Source organism: Nelumbo nucifera, chromosome 1 (genome assembly GCF_055504915.1).
Source record: "Nelumbo nucifera cultivar China Antique chromosome 1, China Antique-T2T, whole genome shotgun sequence".
Taxonomy (NCBI): domain Eukaryota; kingdom Viridiplantae; phylum Streptophyta; class Magnoliopsida; order Proteales; family Nelumbonaceae; genus Nelumbo; species Nelumbo nucifera.
In genome coordinates, this window is record NC_142649.1 from 2,479,960 (window position 1) to 2,500,319 (window position 20,360).

General features: G+C 35.2%; 2 protein-coding genes across 2 annotated transcripts; one reads left to right on the plus strand and one right to left on the minus strand.

Moving 5' to 3' along the window:
* Positions 1-413: 413 nt before the first annotated feature.
* On the minus strand, positions 414-4,600 carry PIN5 (Auxin efflux carrier family protein). Its single transcript, XM_010270025.2, has 5 exons — positions 3,727-4,600; positions 3,347-3,432; positions 3,079-3,236; positions 964-1,040; positions 414-599 (listed from the first exon to the last, which is right to left on the minus strand). The coding sequence occupies exons 1-5, from the start codon at positions 4,539-4,541 to the stop codon at positions 527-529; spliced, it is 1,209 nt and encodes a 402-aa protein (XP_010268327.2). The 5' UTR covers positions 4,542-4,600; the 3' UTR covers positions 414-526.
* A 9,970-nt stretch (positions 4,601-14,570) lies between these two features.
* CBSX6 (Cystathionine beta-synthase (CBS) family protein) lies at positions 14,571-19,729 on the plus strand. The gene is made up of 2 exons (XM_010270024.3): positions 14,571-15,359; positions 18,642-19,729. The coding sequence occupies exons 1-2, from the start codon at positions 15,016-15,018 to the stop codon at positions 19,528-19,530; spliced, it is 1,233 nt and encodes a 410-aa protein (XP_010268326.1). The 5' UTR covers positions 14,571-15,015; the 3' UTR covers positions 19,531-19,729.
* Positions 19,730-20,360: the final 631 nt, after the last annotated feature.

The following is a 20,360-nucleotide window of genomic DNA, read 5'->3' on the forward strand; positions in this document are numbered from 1 at the left end:
GACTTATCTCCTTCTTGCATTTAAGAAAACCTATATAAACATCAAGTTTTTAACTATAAAAAGGATACAAGTCTTTAAAGTAAGAAATGCCAAGCGCAGCCTAAATCAATGTATAAAGCTTGGGAATTAGCTGAATGGATTTAGCCTGACATGAAATACTTTCTAGTTTCTAGAATATGGGAAACTAAATTTCATATATTAGTTCATAGATTATTGGACACCAATCACTGAGCTTATTCAAATGCTCAATTCGATAAACCTGCTGTAGAGTGGATCACGTTTAGGGGTTTCGTATCACTGATATAAATTAATTAACGTAGGTGAATACTTTTCATTCATTTGATTTCTCAAAATTCCCTGCTTTGAGCTCAGGATGAACAAAGGAAAATTACACTTTGTTAGGAATCACAACAAATAAAAAAAAGGAACTATTCTATTTCCAATTGATCCAGACAGGGAAGTAAAACAAAATCTATCCAAGTAAACTTAAAAGCCTATAAACATTAAAAGTTGTATTGGAGAAAATTCAATTTAAATACTCCAAAACCGCATAATATCCAACCAAGATAGGAAGGGAAGCTAACATTCCGAAGATCACCCTGCAATTGAAGAAACCAGTTAAGTGAGAAGCTGAGAGAGAGGTATTCTTAGGGCCCATTTGATTCATAGCAAATTAGCATAAAGGTCTGAAATCGGAATTGGAATGGGCCATTCTGATTTCAACTATTTGGTTGGGTGGAATCAGAATCCCATTTCCATTCTTGGTGAAATGACATTTCCTCATCTTTTGAGAATGAAATTTCATTTCAACTGATTCCAATTTCCATTCAGATTCTTATTTGGAGGAATAAATCATTCTGATTCCAATTTTAAAGGATTTTAATTTCAATTCCAACTGTAAACCAGACGGACCCTTAAACAAGATAACCATAAACTGATGAGGATAATGGTTGAAGAACTTACGCCGTGCTAAGAACATCTGCATGCAACCCATATTCTTTTGCATAAATGAAGGAGGTTATGGACTGTGGCAATGCTGCCTGCAGCAAACCAATGAACCATGTCAAACACAAAAACTTGTGCATATAAAAGGGAAAACATTTCATTGACTAATAGGTTAGAAGGATGAATTTGTGCATATAAAGGGAAAAAAGATTTTCTAGAGGATGAATCTTTGTTGGAATAGGCATATATTCAGTTTATCAATACATGCCCACCTCACAATGTGACCGGATCGGCCACACATCCAGAATATCTCCCCATCAAATGTTCTGGGTGTTCTGCTCTGTGGTGTGTTGGGTAGTGTCTTGTGGGGTAGCAGACTACCCCACAATAATGTGTATTGGGCAGGGGTGGAAGGGAATCGATCTGCTACCCACAGTATAAATAGCTCCCAACATGATCTATTGATCTATAGCCACATATCTCAAATATCACCCCATAAAAGCTGAGATCGGCTTCAATTAGGACAAGCCTGTGTTCACATCTTCCCAACAGTCTCTTGCAACCTTGCATCAGGAATATCTCTCCATGAAATAAAACATATAAGTACGGAGATATTTCTAATGTAAGGCGCTGTAAAAGTTACTCAAACGGGCATTATCCTGACAAAAGCCGAACTCATAAAAGTTTGAAACATGTTTGAGATGTACGCCTATAGTTTATGTTAGAAATTGAGTAATAAATGGGTCCTGGAAATAAGACAAGGTAGGTCAGGTTAATATCAATTAGATCAACCCAAAGGTCTTGAAACTTTAACCCTAATCGAACCAAATATTCAACTGTTTGTAATGATCCCCAACCCAGCCCCATCGAGATTCGTCAACCTTAAATTGAATTTGCATCCAACAGCACATCCCAATTATAATGCATGGTAAGATGTATATGGACATATGGGGCGCCAATCTGAACTCTAATGCGACCCAGTTTCTCATTTCTTCATTGTAAAAACAAGAGGACTGTTTTCACCTTTTCATATTATACTTCTCTAACGCCAGAAAATTAGATTAGACCTAAACGCGCCTCAAGGTGCAAACTGGGTTACTGGACTTGAAGATTTTCAACTTTAGGACTCGGGTTCAGATTAGAATCCATTGAAATCTAAGAAAATTACAACCAAACCCAAGTACCTAATTCAAGTTGCATCCATAGCTAGTTCCCTATTAGTACTGGGCCTTTCACCCAGCCCATATTGGGTTCTTAATTTATTTATTTTTTTTTTTATTTGGATGCACACTCGAAATTAAGGATATATTAGCAGATATTAGGACAGCTAATATATATAAGTTCAATATAAGCAAAGGAGGAGAGTTCAGATCTGCACCCCACAAGAGGACGCCCCACAATGTTCCACAGCACATCCTCGCCATGTATTAAGAATATCTCTCGATAATAATATTAAAAATGATGATAATGTCATCATCAGAAGATATTCTTAATACACGACGAAAATGTATTCTGGAATGTTGTGGGGCGCAGATGTGATCTCAAAGGAGGAGGCTAACCAAAACCAACCACTGTCTTAACTTTCAAGCATATAGTATAAAAATGTAATTTAAAGAGTTGACATTCTTTTCCCTAATAGGATGTGGAGCTTGTGGACAAAGAACATTTGAGAATACTAGAGTTTTAGGTGGTTAACACGTAGATCTCTTTAAAGTCTTGATATGTGGACCCCTACTCTTTTAAGTTTGGAAAATTTATATATATATATATATATATTAAATTAATAAAAAAAATAGTAAATTATTTAGTTTCATGTTTTGTTTTTAGGAAACCATGTTCCATAAATCATATAAACATATAATTTTTGCACTATAAAATTTGCTTTTATTTTAAAAAACATTATTTTGATACAATATGCCTTGTATTAGGCGTATTAGCATATCATATGTATTGAGGGCTGTCCGAAACTCTAAATGAGTGTTTCGGACATTGACCATTTTCAGAAAATGAACATGCTTAAAACTGATCCCTGAATCAACAGGGGATTGCTCGATGAATTACTTGTTCGGACTATGAGGTGTATCAATACTTTGAACCATGATAGAGTCTAGAGGGTCTAAGTAGATGAATTACCTGGATGATGGCCACTCTCAAGACGTCACCATGGAGACCAACAGCTATGGCTCCTATTGCCATGGCAGCAGGTCCTGCAATAAACTTCAATACCATTCCAAAAATCGTTAGGGGCGGACCACAAGCAATTAACTTCTCCTGCAACGCCATGAAGATTCCTGCCATAAAGAAGAAGAAGACCCAATCGTCAGATTATACAAGAAAAACTATTAAACCAATTGAATTAAAACTTGTGATAAAAATAAGTGGGAAATTAAATTTGACTGACCCATATTAAACATGGCCGTGCCTGTCCCTGCTCTTGACATGATCAACACAGATCCCTCCATGATGCTTGGCGTTTCAATGTGCCACCTAAAGATATATATGTTAGCCACTAATCCAATTAGACAAGATATATAGCTCCATTAATTATTCTTAATTTTCAAGAGCTGAATTCACTCAGCTTAACAAGGACAATAAGATCATATTAAGTTAAGGTCTGGAATTAGAATTAGAATGACCCATTCCAATTCTAACTGTTTGGGTGGGTGGAATTGGAATTCCATTCCCATTTCAATTGATTCTAATTCCCATTGAAAATAGAGTATATATTGATTCTAAGTGCGAACCCTAAAAGAATTATGGTCTTGTGATATATATATATACCTGTTTGAGACAAAAGCCCAGACTATGCCAACGAGACTAGCATATGTATTAGGATTGAGAGCCAGCTTCAGCCACACAATCTTCATTACAGAGCAGAAGGAAGGTTTTGTAGTACTCAGGCCCTCAACAACGTGGTCATTTGTTTGGACATCCTTGGCTGATTCGAGAGAAACCACATGAGATTGAGAGTCGAGGCTGGTCGCCATGGACGACAGAGTGTCGCTCCTGGTTTTGCGCAGCTCCAAGACGAAGAGAAGAATCGTGAGCCATACGATGGCTTGAATCACAGAGGATTGCACGACGAGATCCACCCCAATTTGGCCGTACATGGCCTTAAGGAGAGGGACCCCTACGACCAGAGAGTTGGTGAGAGTGGAGAGAGAAAAGCTGGTTATGGACCAAGGGTAACTCCCCTTGCTGCTGCACTTAGCCCAGAAGACGAGAACTATGACGATGACTACCTTGGAGATGGCATCGGCGGCAATGAAGAGATAGTTCATGTTAAAAGGATCGATGTGGGCAGTGAATTCGAAGGTGAAGAGAGGGAGGGTGAAGTAGCAAACAAGTCGGTTAATTGCTTGACACTGATCAGGAGTGAATATGTGCCACCATTTCACCGAGCCATAACCCAGAACTGTGGCAACATACAGAGGCACCATGGCCACTACCACCTTGTAAACATCTTCCAACCCTATCATTCTCTTCTCCTGATTGTTAATATTAGCTTCAACAATCGATAAAATCGAATGAGAGAAGCAATTAACAATGGGAAGACGAAGTCTGTGTGAAGTATAGTTATTATCACTCAGCAACATATTTATATCTATAGAGCTGAGACAGCATTTTTTTAATTGGAGATAGCTAGCTAAGCTTGTTGGGTGCATTGATTCTTTGCAGTGGATTCTCATCAAATGAAGTGAAGTTTATTGACATGAGACGAGACGTTAGTGCTGTTTTCACCAATCGTTGTTGTTGTTGTGTTGTTAACAATCATTTTCCTTCTCTGTGTAATTGTGTGGAATAAGGAATGAGTTCCAGAGATTATTCCTAACCACATTTGCAAGGGGGAGAGCATGATTTTGGGTTACTATGGTTAAATATTCTTCCCGTTATATTTGAGAAATTTAATTTGTGTTGCTATATCTATATATCTATATATATATATATATATATATATATGCTTAAATATTCTTCCCATTATATTGAGAAATTGTGGATGAGAACATTTTGCAGGGGAATATAGAATAAATTCCAATCTTCTGGCGTCGTCAAAAACACAAGCTTGTTGTCTACAATTTTTCCTTCTTATAACTCATCACTTCCCACTAAACATATTCCTCTCCAATAATATGTTTCTGCAGATAATATGCAAATATGCGTTTCTGTGGTTGGGATTTAAATGCAATGTTTTTTATGACCAGAGTGGGACCCACTGATCCGACCGCAACTATGCCCGTTCGACCGGCTAGCCTCTTACAACTTTGCAATGAAATAAAGCACATAACTACAGAGATATTTCCAATGTAAGGCTGTAAAGGCCGTTCCAACGGACGCTGCACTGACCGAAGCCGAATTCGACCACCTAACACTTAGGTGTATTTCATCATTATTATTACTTTTTTTTTGTGTGTGTTGTGGGATTAATTTGCTCTTCATGAAGAGCTCCTTACAGCATGTACATGTCTCAGCCGCACATTAAGAACATCTCTCATCTCCCATACTCTTTTGTTATTATTCATGGAAGATGTTTCCAATACATAGTGGGATATATACTGTGAGTTCACATGTGGGGTGAGGCAGGTGTGAGGAGCATTATGTGAGAAGCAAATCACAATTCCCCCACTACTGCATGTTTGAGGGTTCAAATTGGCACAGGATATTGTATTAAAAACACAAATTTTCTTCTGAGGGTATATTTGTTTTCTTGTTTGTACTTGGTAGTAGTGGTGGTGATTTCATGACTTCAGCAAACAAAGAGTGGAGAGAGATAAAAGTAGCTTTTTGTTGTTTGCTTTTTCTCTTATTTGATTCCATCTTAAAATCAAGAATAAGAATTATGCATTTTTGCCTTTGGCATTACAGATTTCCATACTAGGAATTGAATGAAATGCTACTCCGTCAGAAATATCAACATTGTGCTTGCTTAGTCATTTCGTGGTTGGATTCATATATACACCTCATCAGATGCTGGCCATTCCACTTCCATTCCATGTATACATCAAATTACCATAAACTAATTAAACAATTTATTGGTTACTTGGTGCCGAACGACACTTTGTTTTAGCTCATGCAATAGAATATAGAAATATCTCTAAAAAACCAAAACGATGCTCTGAGAGGCTCAAATAACTAGGAGCACCATGTTTGAGTACTGTGTTTTGCTTTGTTGGACCCATAGCTGTGGAACTCCATCTCAACCAACTGAGTTACAGTTGGAGTTAAAAAAACATTGCTAATGGAACACTTCATTCAAACATAACAAATACATACAAGAGCTGAAAACAATGAGTAGAAACTTGAAAGGAAAGAAAAAAAGATGAAAAGAACACATCAGATTTATGTGGTTTGGCTCTTTGGCTTATATCTCTGAATGTTCAAGAGTAAGAAATCCACTATAAAAGCTTCTAATAGAGTTATAATGACTTTCCTTTTATAATCCTCTTTTCTCTCTTAGGTTACTGTCATTCTTTCCTTTTTTCTTCTCCAAAGTAAAGAAATAACAAAAGAGGAAAAACCTAATAGATACCAGCCCTTGGATATTAACAGTCTCCAATGGCTGAGATTACAACACATAAGGACAATACTACATTTATAAGATTTTTCAAAAAATACCCTTGATGAAATCCCATAAATTCAACAGTTCTTCTAGAGAGCAATCAGCATGCCATTACAATTCCTGTGGTTACAAAGGAATCCGGTTCACCTGCCAACAAAACATGTTCCACCCTTTACCAACATGATCTAACACCGCCACATCTCATACATGATGGGTCTCAGTCTCATGAAGAGATGTGTGGTGTTAGATCATGTTAGTAACTAGAGGGTTGGAACGTGTTTTATTGGCAGAAGATCCTAACTCGTTACAAAGATAGAACTGCAAACTAGATTGTAACACGTCAAACAGAGACCAGATTTTCTACTCACTTTTCTTACCCACTCTTTACCCGCAGTGAATTGGAGTCGCACATCTCTCAATTCATAATAGAGATGTATGACTCCAATTCACAGCAGACAAGAAGAAGGTAGGAAAAATGAGTAGAAAATCCCGAGTGCGTCAAACTGGACAAACTGAATCCAAACCCAACTGTGATTTTCCATGGGGTTAGATAACATCCCTAGCTAACTCGGAAAATTTCCAGCAGGTCAATTGTTCTGGTGTAAAATCCCTCAAGTGGGCTGTCAATGGGTCAGGTCCGGTTGGTGTACAGCCCCGTTCAAATTATTAATACGAACAATATGGACCCAATTATATATGGAGCAATGATAACAACAATTATCATTGATAAAATTTGTATTTTTAACTACAATTATCTTATGCACTGTTTATAAAATCTGCTATTTTAAAATAAAATGTAACAAAAATTATAAACAAATATATATATATATATATCTTTATGTATTATTAACTATATAATTGGTCTGGGTTTTGAATCAGTTTGAAACAGAAAAAATCAGTCCTGACGACATAACCAATTCAGTCCAATTAGTTCTATCGGATAGATCCAACCCATTGACAGCACTATGGTAATACCATCCACTCAAAGACCGGGCAAGCATCAAACCCAATGCACAGGTTAGCAAATTTAAAAACTGAAAGAAAAATAATGAATTAATGGGTTACATGATGATGAGGTAAGCCCACTTGACAAGTCAAATTTGACTTGGGTTACCATCACGACCTAAGCCAACAACAAAATCAGCAGCTTGATTTGCTTCATATAAAAAAAAAATGTGAGCTTTAAAAACAATCAAACATACTTGTGCAAGGGAATTTGATGACAGACCTTAAAAGCCATGGGCCAGCTGCATGTCATCCTTGGATTTTAAATATTGGGGCGCTGTGGTTTGTGGGTGGGGGTTCATAAGACCAAGAGCTAGAAACCACCCCAAGTTCTCTCATGGTCATTTTTTCCTATTTTTTGCATTTAGTGTTTGTTTCTCAAGAAATAGTATGATTAAAATTCAATTTCCTATGTTTGTTTTCTAAAAATAAAACGATCTGAAATAGATATACAACAGTATAGATATCGAGAAAACGCCAGATCTGGAAGATGCTTATTCAAACAAACATGAGAAGAGACCCGTAACGATACAGACCAAAGAAGCATCAGATGCAGAGCGGAGAAGCAGGGAAATAAGTAGATCAAATATCCCGTAGTTGAATGGAAATACATGAAAGTGGATAAGCATGTTAGATCTACAATGTACACACGCAGATATGTTAAAAAACATAGCTTGATACAGCCGGAAACAATGGCGTTTAGTCGGCGAACGACCGTGTATTACAACCGACGGGAAAGAGAGTGGCAAAGCCAAAAAAGGGAAAGAAAATAATCACTAGGGTTTAGGGGTTATAGATCTGGCCTTACCTTGGCTGGATATCGACTCACTCCACTCACAATCAAGACAGCCTGATATCTTTTTTTCAGTATTTTCTCTTTCTCACCGGGGTCGCACCATATCAGCACGACCCCACATCCTAACTTTTTAGAAACCGCATACCACATTTTTGCATCCCATCACAACAACCAAACGCATGAAAGTGAGAATCCTATAAAAATATTCCCATTTTCTCATCCCAGTCACAGCAACCAAATGCACCATTGAAAAAACGAAAGAATTTCACACAACCGAGGCAACAATAATTGGATTACATGGGAAATAAAAGAAGGAAAGTGGAAGAATTAAGAATGATTTTGAAAAGTAACTTTAGTCTCAAAATCATGGAAATAACTCCATAACGGATCTTCAATTAGCGTAGGAAAGGATTATTATGGTACAACTGGACAAGTGTGAAAAGGGTTTGGCACCACACCTACCTACCTGGAATCGAAATACTGACCTCTACTACTTGATTTTATTAAAGAAAATTTCAGAAAAGAAGGGAAGTGCCCAATTATATCACTTAAAATGGTTTCTCGTATTTTTTTTCTCAATCTTTAATTTAGATGCCACGATGAGCAAAATAAGGGAGAGGATTTCATTATCGAAATCCCAATTTTTTAGCCTAGTCTACAATCTACATGCCCTAGATGTCTATAAGGAAGGTAAAAGAATTTATTTAATTATAATCCTTCCGTGACACATGAGCATGCATGTGAAGAGAAAGAGCATTTACTTTACTATAATTCTACACTGGCCAGGATACCTGCCATGCACAGGATTTATTAAGCAAAAAGTTAAATAATAGAAATGATCATTTATTAAAATATCCTTATAGTTTCATGGATTTACTAAAACCTATCCTATAATTAGCATTTTACTAAAACACCACTTATAATTTGTAATGGATCTAATCAAACTTTCATTAGATGACGGTGGAAAATGACAATGTTGACCCTAATTCTCCTTTAAATAAATTTAATCAAGAGAAAATAATAATTAAAATACTATTTTTGCCCTTAATAAGACACGAGCAACCACTCTATTGGCTATATTTGGTCAATTTTGTTTTATGTACAAAAAAAGTGTTAGGGGTATTTTGGGAATAAAAAATCATGGGCCTAATAACAAAACAAACACTTCTTAATGAAAGGTTGATTAAGTAAATAAGTGGTAAAATATATGGGATGTTTTAGTAAAATAAAAACTATAAGGTAGGTTTAAGTAAATATTTAAAACTATAGCGTGTGTTCTATTAAATGACCCTAATAGAAACACATAAGAGTAGATTTTACATATGCGCCACACAATGTCCCGCAGCACATCTCCACCGTGTATTGGGAACATCTCTCGATGATAGTACCGAAACTGATGATGTCATCATTGGGAGATGTTCCCAATAAACGACGGGGATATGCTATGGGAAATTGTGGGGCGTAGATGTGAACTCATAAGAGTATATACAATTGTTTTATATTTTCAACTTTTTAAATAATTAATAATTATTCATATTTTATATAATGCTTTTAGTAATTTTTTATAATACAAATTAACAATAATTAATTTCAATTAGGTTTATTCGTCAAACTAATGAAACTGACCAACCCAATCAACTCAACCCGAGTTTGGTCAGTTTTTTAGTATTTTAGGTCAACTTTTGTTCAAAAATTTCCCAATTCGACCAAGTTAGATCAGTTTCACTTTGGTCATTTGTAAACCGACCAAAATCAAACAACCTAACTATGGATATATATTCATATTTTATATTTTAAATATAATTTTTAATATGAAAAAGTGGGAAATTTCCCACATTTCTTAGACTAAAATGTTTTATATCATAAATCTAATTTTTAAATTTATTTTTTAATAATTTCACTATAATTTTTAAAATTAAATTTAATTTTTAAGTTTAAATCTTTTGAATTGACTGACCAAACCAAAAAACCGACCCAAACCGATACAACTTGAGTGAGTCAGTTTTCACAAAAGGTCAGTCGGTTTCAGCTGACCGACTCCCCAACCTAACTAGGTCAATTTGGTTGGCCAAATAGCCTACGACCAAACTGAACCAACTCATGAACACTCATAATTTCAGCTAAATTAGTAGTTTCATCTTTGATAAATAACAATAGTTTAATCTCCAATAATTATTGAAAACTTATAGCAAAAATACACAATTATTGAAAATATATTGATAATGAAAAAAACAATAATTAAAAAAATACAATAAGTACTAAAAATATATTAGCTTAATCAATAAATAGTATAATCTCAAATAATAGTTTAATCTCTTATAAATATTAATCAATAAGTTATAAAAGAAATATAATAAGTACAATAAATTAAATTTGAAATTTTCAATAAAAGTAGTTTAATCTCCAAAAATTATTGAAAGTTTTCTGTTAAATAACAAAACAAAATAAATTTATACATAATCAATGAAAATACATTTATCACAAAAAACAACAAATCATTACTAAAATACAATAAAAATTAATTTTAGTATATACAATTATATAATAAATACAGATTAAGAGTTTATTAATAAATATTAATTTTTTAAAGTTATTTTCTCTAATTATTACTTGATATAAGTGAAATAGTAATTTACAATGTTATGTAAAAATATTAAATTATTATTATTTTCAATATTATGTTATAATTATTTTTCTACTTTTTATAATTTTTAAATTTATTACATAATTTCTTTATTTTAACTATTTAAAATATAGTTATGTTAAATATTTTTTTATTTAAAATATTTAGTTATTTAAATACTTAAATAATATGTAAAATATTTAAATTATTATCCATAAAATCATAATTTATACTATTATTACATAACTTCATTATTAATTTTATAATATATTAAATTATTATTAATTTAAATATTATGTTATAATTATTTTTCTACTTTGAAGATTTTTTTTTAAATTTATTACATAATTTTGTTATTTTAGATATTTAAAATCTAGTTATGATAAAAATTTAGTTATTTAAATATTCAAATATTCTATAAAATATTTAAATTTTTTGTTATTTTTATTTTATTTCTTTAAATCTATTACATATTATTAAATATTTGAAAAAACTTTTAAATTGATAATCCAGAAAAAATCATAATTTAAATTGTTAGTACATAATTTCATGATATATTTGGTAAAAATATGAAATTATTTTTTGTGTTTTTAATAAATATTTCAAAGTTATTATATAATTTTGTTAGAATATTTAAATAAATCTTAAATTTTTTAATTCAAATTTTCATTAGATAGATATAGATAAAAAGTAGGGGAGAGGATAAATAGGAATTAGAGATAATTTAGGAGAGAACCTCATACTAAATTAGAGATAAATAGGAATTGGAGATAATTTAGAAGATAAATAGGAATTAGAGATAATTTAGAAGATAAATAGGAATTAGAGATAATTTAGAAGATAAATAGGAATTAGAGAAAATTTTGGAGAAAGTGGGGGATAGTGGGGGAGGTAGTTTAGGAGAAATTTTAGGAGAAGTGACTATTTAGGTTATTGGGAAAGTGCATCTCATTGGTTGTTTCAAATATGACATGGAATAAAAAAATAAAAAATTCAAAAAGGAGAAAAGGAGAAAATTTCTTCATTGCCTTGTTTTATATATATAGATAGATAGAGAGAGAGAGAGAGAGAGAGAGAGAGAGATGCATCATCAACTAAAGGGACTCTTTTCTATTCATTGGATTATACTTAAACTTAGGGCTTGTTTAGCGTGTTTTTTCCGCACGGTCTTTTGGCTGTCTACAAGCCAAGCAGACCAATTTTTGGTCTATTCCTGTTTGGTTTGTGGAAGATCTACCTGCCAAAAATCAGAGCATCGAAAAGACGTGAGAAGTCCATTTTGGGCTGATTTCGGGAAGCTCCAAATGAAGCTTTTTGTGTTTTATTCTTGCGCAGAAAGACACGGAAAGATGTGTATCTGCCAAACTAGCTTCGAGCTGCTCAGATCTTCATGCAAAAGCTTAATGCGTCTTTTGACTTTCAGAGCAACTAGAATATCTTCCCAAAAAGACTTGCCAAATAGGTCCTTAATTTAGAGTCATATGAGCACGAGACAATAATAAGATGCATACACCTAAAACTATTCTAAGGTAAATAACAAAGTAAAGAAAAGAAATTAATTGAGACTAATGCTAATGGAAGAGAAAAAAGGCCAACCTGAATTGATAAATCCCAATATAGTATTAGACAGGACATGCCCTCAACTCAAACTAGATTAATGTAATTTGATATTTATTAATGAATGAAATCAGAATATTGTTATTTCATGTATGTTTAGCTATGTTTTTATAATTTACCCCATAAACCGGATATTTATGAGATTTATGTTAATTTTGAGTGTTCTCATCCATCTAATGAAATTAGGGAATTTAGATATTATTGTAATGTTGATTTAATACGACAACTTGTCTATACTATTAGGATTAGTCCCAACTACAATGAGTGGATGTTTAGTGAAACACTAAATAGGGGTCATCTCTAGTTATCCCAAGTTACATTTAACCCCTAACATGATAACTCTTCAATTTTGATCACCAAACTCCAAGCCTTGGTTTAGCATAATTTGATTATGTTTATTTTCTATTTTATCTATGTTTTATTGCTGATTTATTGTTGTGAAAATTCAGATCATATACATGGAATTGGATGAGGTGTTAGAGCACCAAACCCTAAGCTGATTTGACCTAGAACAACCAATTTATTAGCTCATCCCAAGATGGCAAATTGTTAACAGTCCATGAACACTACTTAAAGGTGTCTAAAAAGGCCTAAAAAACTAGGTTTTTGATGGGCCAACATGTTACCCAATTCAGCTCATGCTTAGAAACCCAATTGAAGAAGTTAAAGCATAACTAGCCCAATTCAATCATACCTTAGCATATGGGCTGAACTACCTTTTGCAATTGGACTTGTATGCAAAGAAGTTTTAAATTGCTATTATGGGCTGATAGTATTTTAACATCGTTGGGCTTCGGCTTCCAAAGCCTTGTTTTGTTTTCTAGTATTTTGATGATTGCTTGTGTATGTGGTTTATGAAATTGTCACAAGGACCATATATGCTCGGTCCATGTAGAGAGTTTGGTGGCTCTGCATCCATCATTCTTATATGCACATCATTACCATAATTGTATAGATCATTGAACCTGTTTCCAGTAGGTCCCTATCTTGTTTTCTCTCCAAAGAGATAAAACCCACTACATCCTTAACCTATGAGACCCACATAGAATTTGGCTTTAAGAAAATCAATGGGACCTACCTTGTAAGACCAAAGGTTTCAAATTTCAAAATTGGTTGTATCATCTTTTTTCCACCATATCAGACTGTATCAGGCATGTATAGGAGGTGTATCGGTAGAGTACCGGTTGATACACTGTGGAAAAGATAAAAAATAAAAAAATAAAGCCTTCTTTCACCCCTCCCAAATGACTCTAAAACTCCAAAAATCATTCATAGAGTGCTAAATATGTAAAAAAAAAACGTAAGAAAAAAGTGTCAAACATCAATGTTTTTGAAGATTTTTCAAGTTTCAAAAAATATTGCAAAAATAGGTAAATTACCAACCAGGATGACCCTCAATAATATAATATTGGTGATGAATATATATATATATATATATATATATTATTTATATTTATAAATATGTATACATCAGATCGATCTTCTCAAATCAGATAAAGGGTGATTTGAATCCGATACAAATAGAATGATCCGAATTCGAAGAAATAGGATCGGATCTCGGACCAATCCATTTGCACCCCTATTTTCGGGTAAGGGTGGATTCGAGCTGAATCGAAGTCGAACAGCTCGTCAAAAACTCAACTCGTTGACAAAATGCCACCCCTATTTGTGGGTTTAATAACCATGTTTCCAGCCTTCCAGGATTTATAATTTTCGAAAACAAAAATTTATAATTAAAATTATATGTACTACACCTCCCACCCGTTTATTGGGAACATCTCCATGATAAGTATGGGAGATTTCCCAATGCACGGTGAGATGTGCATTCTATTTATTCCACTATGATACAGAAGAACTTACGGGCTTACTTACGGCCAATCAACCGGTAACATAAAGAAGGGTGTGCAATCAGTGGTATTCATCCAAAATTCCAAATTCACGGAGTGATTTGATTTTTGATTGATCAAAGCTCTTCGGTAGGTGTCTCTCCGATCAATATATAATTGATAAAAAACAAAAAATAAAGCAGAGAGAGAGACTGTCTCTGTCTTGCACGTGGAAGGTTGAACCAATAAGTCAGCAAAATATATGAAAAATAGCGTCTGCAATCATCTCTCAGAGTTTCCATATCTTAATTCGTCTCATCCCAATCCTTCTCTCCAGTCTCCACCTGTTCTTCTCTCCCTAAATCTCCTACACTGTACCGGAACCCCAGAAAAACGCAGGCTGCGCTTCTTCTACCTCCTTTTCTCTCCTTTTTAAGAACTCAACTACCTTTCATGGGCCTTCTCCTCACTCGATGGCCAGTTTTCTTAGCCTTCTCAATCCCATCGTCTGCTGCTCAGTGAACCCGCCAACCCTCTTTCCCATAAGTGGCTTTGTGAACCCTCCTAAACCCATTGGCGGTTTTCTTCTGCTGCTCATCTTTCTGCACTCCCTTTTATAGCTTGCAAGCCAGGTGGATTTCATTTCATGGCGTCGGTGTTTCTGTACCACGTTGTTGGTGATCTAACGGTCGGGAAGCCAGAGCTGGTCGAGTTTCTAGAGACGGAGACGGTTGAATCGGCAATTCGAGCTATCAGTGATTGCACGGAAGGTGGAATTCCTGTGTGGAAGAGGAGGCACCAGAAGAGTGTGGTGGAAAATGCAGAGATTAGGCAGCAGAGGTTTGTGGGTATTCTTAATTCTCTTGATATAGTTGCTTTTCTCTCGAGGGAAGAATGTTTGGAGGATCAGGAGAAAGCAATGAAGACTCCGGTGTCAGAGGTCGTGGTGCCGAATAGTTCACTATTGAAGGAGGTTGATCCTGGAACGAGGTGAGTATTTTTTCTCTAATTTTCAATTGTTTTTTTATTTTTTCTGCTTTTTATTTTGATGGGTTGAAGTGATCGGAGTAAGGTCTAACTGAAAATTCTGAGTACTGGTGATCTAGGTAGGTTTACTCTTCATTATTTACCTTTCTGTGCTTGTGTTACTTCTCTTGGTGATCTTGTGATTGTGGCCCTGTTGTGCTTGTGGAGTCCTTTTTTTGTTAGTTTGGATGAATTTTGATTTTCTCACATGTTATTTGTTTCGTTAAGATTTCCATCTGTTGTTTGATGCGTCTCGGTGATATGTGGCTTGATTTAGGTTTGGTTTCTCTGTTGTTGATTTGTTTTCTGTGTTGGATCTTCATCACTTTATTGAACAATCCTGTTTGGCCATTCCGTTCTGTTCAGTGCTATTGCAGATTATTTATTCATGCTCATGTATCAGCTTTAGTTCTAGTTTAGGTTTTCAACCTGATTCTCATCTCTTTATGGATTTCTTCTTGGATTTTTATGTCCTTACTCTATTTGGGCTCATTGATCAACCTTTTGATATTTGTTCTGTGCTTGTAGCAAACCTTGTTGTGCAGCTGTTTGATTGATGGTTTAACTTTGTATGTATCTTGTTTTATAGACCGTCATTACTGTAGCTTCATTTTTTTCCTGTTTGAACTTTGAACTCTTCCTTGCAGTTTTAACCTTGATTCTTGTTGCCCACGGTGTAAATGTTGTGGATTAGATTTCAGTGTTCTAAAAGGTATCTCAAACAATTACTAGTACAAATGGGACTTAATGTCTGTAATGCTTCTATCCATTAGCATCTTTTTCTTCAACATCTGATAAGACCAATGAATTCTTGCAAGAACAGAATGCGGTTCTTTGAACAAGGCTGGGTAACTTTTCTCACTTCTCCAAAAAGAAGTGGGGACATTTAAGTATGACCACTCTTGCCACAAAGACTTGGACATTTTTATTGATCAACCAGCAACTGTTCTTTATTGACCAATTTCCTATTGAATGTATGTCAATTCCTTTTGTCCCTCACTAGTAAACAACCCCAAGAAAAAGTATTATTTCAAGGCGTTCAACAGGATTTTCAAATTTAAAAATCTCTTAGGATACATTTAATAGCAACTGAAGTGGTTGAACTGAATGGTTTATTGCTTTTTTTAGTTAATTAAGTAAGGAGATTATGAGCTCCTTAATGGCTGAAACTGAAGTTGGGTTGATTATTATACCCTCAAATATTTTATTATTTAAAATCTTTATCTGCTAAAAGAAATGTAAAACAATAAGCCATTCTGCTCATCAAACTTTAGCCATTATCAAAAAGCCCATTAAATACAAGCCCAATTCAGTTGCTTGTTATTTGATTTCCAGTTATTTAATGTTGAATCCATTTTCAATCACTTCAAGAACTTTGGTCAAGAAGAAAGAAATAAAGAGGAGGAAAGAAGAAAAGGAGATCATAATAAGATGACAGTTTATCACATGATTCACAATTAGCCATAAAAAGACATATTTAAAGTAATAGTTGGGCCCGTTTATAAATAAATCAGCTTTACCCACTTATAAATGAATACTCTTGCATATAATGTTATTTCATAGCCCATGGTGGATTAATTTAGAAAGAGCTGTGAATCAAGGTGGAAATATTGGACAAATCCACCCAATGATTGAGACCAGTGCAAGCTGCAACGTGGCAACATAATGGTGAGATCAACCTAACAAGAGCTAGGCAGGAGTAAATAATCTTTTGTCTAATGAAAAATCCCTCTCCATATCAACTTCTGGTTACTAGAACCACCTTCAACCCAAAATGAACTATTAACTTTGTAACTCCATTTAAGTATAACAATCCAGCTCTTATTTTTAAAAGCCACCATGCACAGACCTTAGGATGAGCTGACTAGACAAATTCTTGGTCCCAAAACATTCACTCCATTCAGAATTAATGAGCTCTTAAGTCCTGACTTCGGCAAAGTACTTTCCAGTTTTGTTAAGGACTTAAAGTTTGAACTAGTCGTCAACTAGTTGATTGACTAGTTGGTTGGTGGCCACACTAACTGCATCGGTAACTAGTTGGTCGATACTCATGTAGTTGCTTAGGACAATTAAGGTCATGTTTAGTTTGCTGCTCTAGGCCTCATTCTTTCAATTCTTACTCATTTTGGGCAAGAACGAATAACATTATAGCGTTTGGTTACAAAATTCTGGCCATGGGCCTCATTCTTTTTAGAATGACAAATCAGCCCTTGATACAAAAATTGAGGTAACTTGTAGCATGAAAAAATAATCATGCCCCATGTTGCTCATTCTCATTCTTCAAAGAAGCTCTATGCCGGTGGTCATAAACTGCTGGCCTCCAAAACCGCTGACATAGATGTTTATTGGCACATTGTTGTGAAAGCTTATGCCAACAAGCATTGACTGCTCGACATCTGCTGGTAAAAATCTATGCTGGTGGTCATAAAGTTCCGGCACATAGATTTTTTTGAAAAAAGAAAAGAAAATGAATATGGGACACGATTATAGGAGATTACATCAACATTTTAGATTTAGAACATATCTTCTCATTGACTAGTCAGCATCTAGGCACTGACTTGTCATTGCATCAACTAGAGAGGACAAAATGGCTTGTCATTGCTCCACTGCATTTTCAACAGAAGCTGCTTTTCATCCAATATATGTTTTCCTGTTATGCAAACCCTTTTCAATTAGAGGAAAATAAACCATATCCCAGCTCAGGACAAAACTCTGAACTCTATTGACTCTTTCTCATGTGCTGGGCCAGTCAAGAAAACTATTTAAACCATCTTCAAATGGTGTCATAATGTCTATTTCAACATATATCTAGCATTTGAAATTCTTTTCTTTTCATCTGAAGTCATCTGTTTTTGGTTGACAGTATAGATTATTCTTGTTTTGAATGTTTTAATTTCAATGCTCCCAGTCCCTATGTGATTTAATCCTTTTGTGTATCAAATTGGTAGGGTAGAATGAATGACTTCTCATATGGGCAGGACATTTTTGATGTGTCAGATTGAATCCTACAAAAAAGCCACATCCTACTGTGTATTATAGTTAATCCCATCTGAACCCAAAACAGTGGTTGAAAGTGCCCAACCATATGAGAGTATTCTTATTGAATCATGACATGTAGATTTAATGTAGACAATTCCTCATTCTTGTAACTTTTAGGAAAACTTTCTTTAAGTCATGGACAATGAATATGGTGTTACTTTCCATTCTACACTATTAATATCTCTTGATTCTTGTTTGTAATGCAAGACTCATTGATGCACTGGAGATGATGAAACAAGGAGTCAGACGCCTCCTTGTGCCAAAAAGCGTGGTATGGAAAGGTATGAGCAAGCGTTTCTCAATTCTCTACAATGGCAAGTGGCTTAAAAACCTTGATAATAGCAACTCTGCCACAAGCAGCAATCGGCTTTCCTCTTCCTCTTCTGTCTCTGTTCGTGAGAACAAGCTTTGTTGCCTGTCCAGAGAGGATGTGATCCGTTTTGTTATTGGATGCCTTGGTGCTCTTGCTCCATTGCCTCTCTCCTCCATCTCTTATCTTGGGGCTATCAACCCAAACTTTTATTTTCTTGAGGCCTCTTCCCCTGCCATTAATGCCACCAAAAAACTTCCCCCAGATCCCAGTGCAGTGGCTGTTGTGGAGTTTACACCAGAGGGACAGTACAAGATCATTGGGGAGATCTCAGCCTCCAAGCTATGGAAATGTGATTACTTTGCAGCTGCCTGGGCCTTGGCAAACCTGTCAGCCGGGCAGTTTGTAATGGGTGTTGAGGATAATACATCCCCAAGATCTCTTCCTGATTTCCCAATTAACTCAACTATCAGCGAGGATGGAAGTGGGGGTGGAGGATTAAGGCCTAGGAAATTCTGTAGTAGAAGCATAGGATTCTTCACCAATCCAACAATCGCAACCCTTGCTGTAGGAAGGAACATGTACAGAGGGAGGAGTACACCCTTGACTTGCAAAGTCACGAGTTCTTTGGCTGCTGTCATGGCACAGATGCTGTCTCACAGGGCAACCCATGTCTGGGTGACTGAGGCTGATAGTGAGGATGTCTTGGTTGGGGTGGTGGGTTACACCGACATCCTGGCTGCTGTGACTAAACACCCTAACACCATTGTTTCTGCAAATCCTTGATTGCTCGTTTTGACAGGGAGTTGGGGTGGGAAGTAAATTGAGCATAAAGATGCCTTTCAAGAGATAGGCATATGTTTTTCTTTTATTTTAATTACTACATAGTATTGGGGAGGCATATGCGACTGTAATTGTTGTAAAGTTGGATGTTTATTGTAACTTGTGAGTGGATTAATTTTAAGATTTCTTCTTTCTTATTAGATACACTGTCTTGAGTGGACCCCCTCTTGTTTCGATCTTGATTATGATGTTGGGAGAACTTATGCTCATTAGAATTCTTATTGTTAATTTAATTTCCCTCTTCACAATCACATCACACTGTTAAAAGGTAAGAATCCCCAAACACCATAATCAAATGGAAGCTAAGTTCAGAAAAAAAAAAGGAAATAAAATTGCAGAGAGCAGCTGAGATTTATGTTCTAATGTTATTGCAGAAAACTTACAGTTAAAGGATTGTTCAAAAACCATATCCTCCTGCTTACTATCCTCCCTTACATCGTTGCGTTAGTAAGATGGCTTGAGAGGAAGTGTTCATGAACAGGCAAGCAAGTTTGAAGACACTCTAGGCCCGTACGCCATGGATAAGGACTCAAAGCCATGGGATTTTTATAAGACCATCACTGGTTTAGCCTATACTTGGTATGTTTGTTAACTTGACTCCGAACAACATGCAGTGCTGGGAGGAGTTGGTAAAGAAAGGTTGTTCATGACGACTGGGTGTGTACAAGTAGGGATGTCAATCGGTCAGTTTTGGGTTGGATCCAATCTGGTCCAAACCTTATCAAATCGGATTGGGACGGTCTGTATATTTATTGGATTGGGCCAATCCAAAA